This window comes from Verticillium alfalfae, genomic scaffold (genome assembly GCF_000150825.1).
Source record: "Verticillium alfalfae VaMs.102 supercont1.2 genomic scaffold, whole genome shotgun sequence".
Classification (NCBI taxonomy): Eukaryota; Fungi; Ascomycota; class Sordariomycetes; order Glomerellales; family Plectosphaerellaceae; genus Verticillium; species Verticillium alfalfae.
In genome coordinates, this window is record NW_003315037.1 from 855,084 (window position 1) to 860,237 (window position 5,154).

The 5,154-nt window shown below is 55.7% G+C and overlaps 2 protein-coding genes across 2 annotated transcripts in view; both read left to right on the forward strand.

The window, feature by feature from the left end:
• Positions 1-2,012: 2,012 nt before the first annotated feature.
• VDBG_01732 (predicted protein) lies at positions 2,013-2,425 on the forward strand (the record flags this gene model as incomplete). The annotated part of the gene is made up of 2 exons (XM_003007498.1): positions 2,013-2,103; positions 2,199-2,425. 2 exons carry the CDS (start codon positions 2,013-2,015, stop codon positions 2,423-2,425), a joined length of 318 nt encoding a protein of 105 aa, XP_003007544.1.
• Positions 2,426-3,613: 1,188 nt separating this feature from the next.
• VDBG_01733 (conserved hypothetical protein) overlaps positions 3,614-5,154 on the forward strand; it is a gene marked incomplete at both ends in the record, with an annotated part of 2,105 nt that continues 564 nt past the window's right edge. The window contains 5 exons of the mRNA XM_003007499.1: positions 3,614-3,640; positions 3,734-3,757; positions 4,063-4,260; positions 4,326-4,534; positions 4,621-5,007. Of these exons, the coding sequence (XP_003007545.1) occupies positions 3,614-3,640; positions 3,734-3,757; positions 4,063-4,260; positions 4,326-4,534; positions 4,621-5,007 (845 nt within the window). The remainder of the gene's footprint in view (positions 3,641-3,733; positions 3,758-4,062; positions 4,261-4,325; positions 4,535-4,620; positions 5,008-5,154) is intronic.

Genomic DNA, 5,154 nt, shown 5'->3' on the forward strand with positions numbered 1-5,154 from the left:
TCGCTCGGAGCTGCTGCCGCCCCTTCCAAGTGCGCCCAAGCTCGATACCCTTTTGGGAAGACGGAATTTCGGCGGCGCCAATGAAAGGGGGCTTGTAAAACCCCGCCGTCCGGTTGGGTAAGTGTGACCTTTCATCTGGTGCCTGTGCCCATCCTAGAGCGAGGTGGGCGGTTCGCGAACATGGCCTCTTCCAGCCGCTTCGGGCGGAAGCTCTAGCGGCGTACCACATGCGTTCCTGGAGAGCACCACTGCCAAGAAATCAAGACTGCGGGAGCTCCGCGTCCATGGTAGTGACAGCGGCCTGCAGGTAATGCTGCCGAGCTTTCCGGGGTTAGGTGGATGAAATACTGTAGCATCCACCCGACCAGGTGAAAGATTGTTATTCCCGTATTTTTTGGTCTTTTTTTTTTTTTTTAAACCCAATCTTGGTGGTCACATCTTTGCTAAACCGTCCATACGACGAACAATGACGTGGCAGAGAGCGATTCAGCTCGCTGCTGATGTGCCTATCGGCGATGCCCTTGTATTGGCGCCTGTCTGTCGCACATACCCCGGGGGATGAGGTGAGGGGTGAATATTGAAGGAAGAGACATCAGAACATCAGACCACCTTCGTCAACCCAATGGCCACGTCAATTGGTCGCTTCAGGTAATGGGTACCGAAATATCTCTCCTGGCGGCGTACTTATGCATGGCCAAGCATGCTGAGCCCAAACCGAGCCCAAGCCATAGTACACAGGGCGATTGGTATTTGAGCGTTTGCGGCATAATGCTAAGGTGGTGAGGGGTCAATTGGGCAAGCTGTGGCACAGGCAGAGCGAGACAATAATGGCTGTACATGCCTTCCATACCTTGCCCCATCGTACCTGCCTACCTCTAGTACCTTGGGGAGGCAGCTGGAACCCACAGGTCACTTCTACTCCATGCCTCGCAATCGTACGAGGCTAGCACTGCACAGGCGCTGCAAGGAGGCCTCACCTTAGACGCACCTGTGCCTCATCACGTAACAGGCGACCGTGATGCTGTCGCTTTCTACGGATGTCATTGCCCATCTTACCTTTCCCATCGTCTTCCGAGACACCCATCCTTGGGATTGCTGCATTACTGGAAACGCCATGATCACTAGTTGCCCCAGCATCCCACCCCACTGGTCTTTCATCTGCATTCCACGATGAGCTCTCGCGCAATACCGTGAATATGGACTTCAGTGGGCACCCAAGATCGCGATGCTCCGTCTGGCTGATGTTGGTGGCGTGCCAACCGAAACCCAAGATGATCTCCGACGGAAACAGAATATTGACTGGGCTTCGTAGTCCCTCCCTGACTCTCCTCGAACAACCTGGCTGTATCACTCGGTAAAACGCGTCTCCCCAGACGACATGATGAACTCATGGAGGAAATGACTGATCGAGAGATACAGCCCGTCACGGCATCATCAGCTCGGCACAGGCGGACCAAACCCGCCCAAGACAACGTACCCTGAATGGCCATGACGCTCCAACAAAAGAAAACAACGCGACCTTGACATGTCGGATTGGCCCTTCTGCACCAAGCACGAAAGAAGCATTCTCCGACCACTTCGTCGGCGCCATCACCGGCCTGAGCAGAGGTCACGACACGCTGTAAACATCCACAATCTCCCCGAGCCGTCCAATACGCACCTTGACGAGGTCTTTCTCCCTGTCGCAATGGCCCGATTGCGCAACGCCCTACGCGCTGCTCCCTGGGCCCAACAAAATACCAACGGGCTGACCAATGTCTCACCTTGACGAGAAAAAAGAAATCCGCACCTTTCAAGACTTTTTGCTGGTACAGTCAGTCCGAACCCGAGTCAGAAAAGATATAGAGCGCTTTGCCTTGATCAACATTGCTTCCGCTGTCGTTGGTGTCTCTGCACGACAGTTTTCACTCTCATCAAACACAAGCCATCCCGTCGTCCACGGCCAGCCGAGGAGAAGACATCTTGACAAGCAGACAAGCAACATAAACCAGGACAACATCAAGAGGAAGACCATGTCATTTAAGAACATCGATCAGACGACAACATCAGACAGTTTTACCTTTCCTGACGGACTACACCACGCGCGCCAGAACTGTTACTCGTGTAGCGCTGAACTTACACGCCAGCTCCCACCAGGCTGATCGACCTTTGTTCACGAGCATACGGAAGCGTCTACAGTTTGGCGATTTCAGTATCAGTTTCCCGGATATCACGAGAAGTGGAAATGGGACGCTCCGGTTACGACACCACTTTCGTACCCACCCCGGGGCCGAAGCGCGACGCTTCCCGAACTACAGGTCCGAGCAGCCAAGCCGATGCCGCACACGCCGCCTCTTCGGGCCAGGGCTTGAAGAGGGAGGCACAGGCCGCGCGCAACAGCAACACGGCAGGTCGTAGCGCGGCCAAGGGCGGGAGAAACGCTTGAGAGATGATTATTCATGATGAGCGAACGAAACTCGAGCCAAGATGTTAGATCTTACATCCTCACTGTTGTTGTTGCTATAGTTGTAAGAGGCCGATTGTCCATCTGACGTGGCACATACTGACGAGAGGTAGGAACGCGTTGTCGATGCGCGTCCAGCAAGGCCTCGCAACAAGTGCAGCGACATCAATGCCAGCAAGGTGCAGTGCCGGCCACCGCCGCGGCTTTCACGGAGGACAACAGACTCTAGAACCCCACAGTAGTGTTGTCCCGGAGCCGTCGAAGGCGGCGTGGTGGAGCATCGTGACCACCGCACGGAAGCTAGTCGGCAATCCGGAGGCGGCGGTCCAGGTCACAGGCCCAGACAGGCAGGGGTGCTCCCTAGCGCCATGACAAATTGGCTTTGGGAGTGAAATTGCGACCAGCATGGGGCCGAAGTCGTACAGAAGAACGGGGCTACCGTCAGTGCATCAATGGGATGATCTGATGATGACTGACCTGCTCTGATCTTAGCTTCGGCTGTCCTAGATCCGAACTGAGACATTGGGTGCCAGGACACGGAGGCTGGACAGTCAGCGGCGTGGGCAGTCGTCGTCGGGACTAGGGACTCGCCCTTCATCGTATTCTTGGGTTCAAGCTAGACGTTCAACAGACTTCTTCGTCGCATCATTGCTTGCCGCTGTTTCCGTGTCGGTGAGGGTGCTTTGAACCAAAGCGACGTGCACAGAAAGTTTGTGGTTGACCCATCCCCGGACCTCTCTCATCCACCGGTCATGACCTTTCACAACGTCCTGATTGGCTTCTGTACTGGAGGTAGGGAGGAAGGCAGGCTGCCGAATACACCCCTACCTGCATGGGAGGCATGTCCGACAATCCATCTCGCCTGAATTCGGTTCTGGAAGGATACCAAGTACCTCAAAATGGAGCCAGAATTCGCAGCTCTGCACATCATTCAATGACAGTGCGGATTCCCTGGTACAGCAGCTGCATCTCTAGTTGGGTTGGTTTGCCAGGTGGCTCGTCCGTTTGTGGCTTCTTTATTCTGGCAAAGCATAAAACGCACCGCCAGACCTAGCAGATTGTTTTTTTTTTTTTTTCAATTTTTTGCTTTCTTTTTTGATCCTTGTCTCCTTTTGAAGCTAAGGCTGCCGTCAAAGAGCACCTAATGTACCAATACTCGCGAGCCTTGACATGTTCTCTGGACTTGTCCTTCTCGCGGTAGGTAAGGGTAATATGGACTACCTACTCTAGGTAGGTATCTTTTGGCAGGCTAATAGAGCCGGATCTTGACAATCCCTGGAACTAAAACAGGCTCTGTGCATGGGACCCTCGCGGGTCAGTGCGCGCAGGGGGTCGCTACGCACGCTACAGTTTGACTCCAGCGCGTTCACCCTATTCGGGGTGCCAGCAGCGGGGCGCGGTGCGGGAGCTTGGACCGCCGAGGGGGTCCACGATGTCACTTGTCCGGCACTCCACGCGGCATAGGCAAGGTGGCTCAGCACCAAAAAAGAACAAAGGCCAAACCTAGATCTGCCGGTTGTGTGTACGCGCGCGCACCAGCTCGGTTGCTGCTTCATTTCTCACCCTACTAACGGCCACGATATCTCCTCTAGCTTCTTCATCTGCTTCTTCTTTCTTAGACTGTTCTTGACACCCTGTCTAATCTACCTTCGTCGTCGCTCTTTGCCACCCTCTTCGACCCGCCGACCTCTGGTTTCCTAACGCCTCGAGATCCCAATCGCGGCTGGTCCCCGATCATGGCTTCATCTTCGCCCATAGACCCGGCCACGCGTAAGAGGGTACTCAAGGTCATTGCCGTGTCGCTTCTCCTCGATCTGGTATGTCTCGTTGGGACACAACGTGGCGCCGCGTGGGCAAGTAATGTGGCTGACCATCTGTCTAGATCTCCTTCACCTTCATCCTGCCTCTTTTTCCGAAATTGCTCGAGTTCTACCGCGATCGCGAGGCGCCTTCCACCATATCCGGCAACCCACAGACGCTCCTACAGAATGTCATTACCTACTTGAACAAATATAAGGCGTCCTTCTCGCGCCCTATCGACTCTCGCTACGACATTGTCCTGCTCGGCGGTGCCCTGGGCAGCCTCTTCTCGTGCGACCGCCCTCTTCTTCCTCCTCCTCCTACCCCGCCATCAGCACGTAGTGACCATTGGCTAATCATCGACCTCTATTTCGTAGACTCTTGCAAGCCGTCGCATCTCCCATCATTGGCCACCTCTCCGACCGCCATGGCCGCCGGACCGCCCTGCTCGCGTCCATGATGGGCAACATAGTTTCTGTCCTTCTCTGGGTGTGCGCGGTGGACTTTCGCACGTTTGTCGCCTCGCGCGTCGTCGGCGGCCTGTCCGAGGGCAACGTCCAGCTCGCGACGGCCATGGCGACCGACATTTCGGATGACGCTTCGCGAGGCTCGACCATGGCGCTTATCGGCGCGTGCTTTAGCATCGCCTTCACCTTTGGGCCCCGGGCCTCGGGCGCCCTGGCTCAGCACCATCTCCACCGTCCGCGAAAAACCCCTTGCCACCGCCGCCGGCGTGAGCCTCGCGGCTCATCGTCACGGAGACGGTCTACCTCTACTTCTGCCTGCCCGAAACCCTTCCTGCACTTACCGGGCTTGGCAAGCCGGGCAGGGGAAAAAGAAAGAAAAAATCGAGCGACGAAGTGCAGGTTGAACCCCAGCCCCAAGGGGCCAAAACGACAAAAAACGACCCC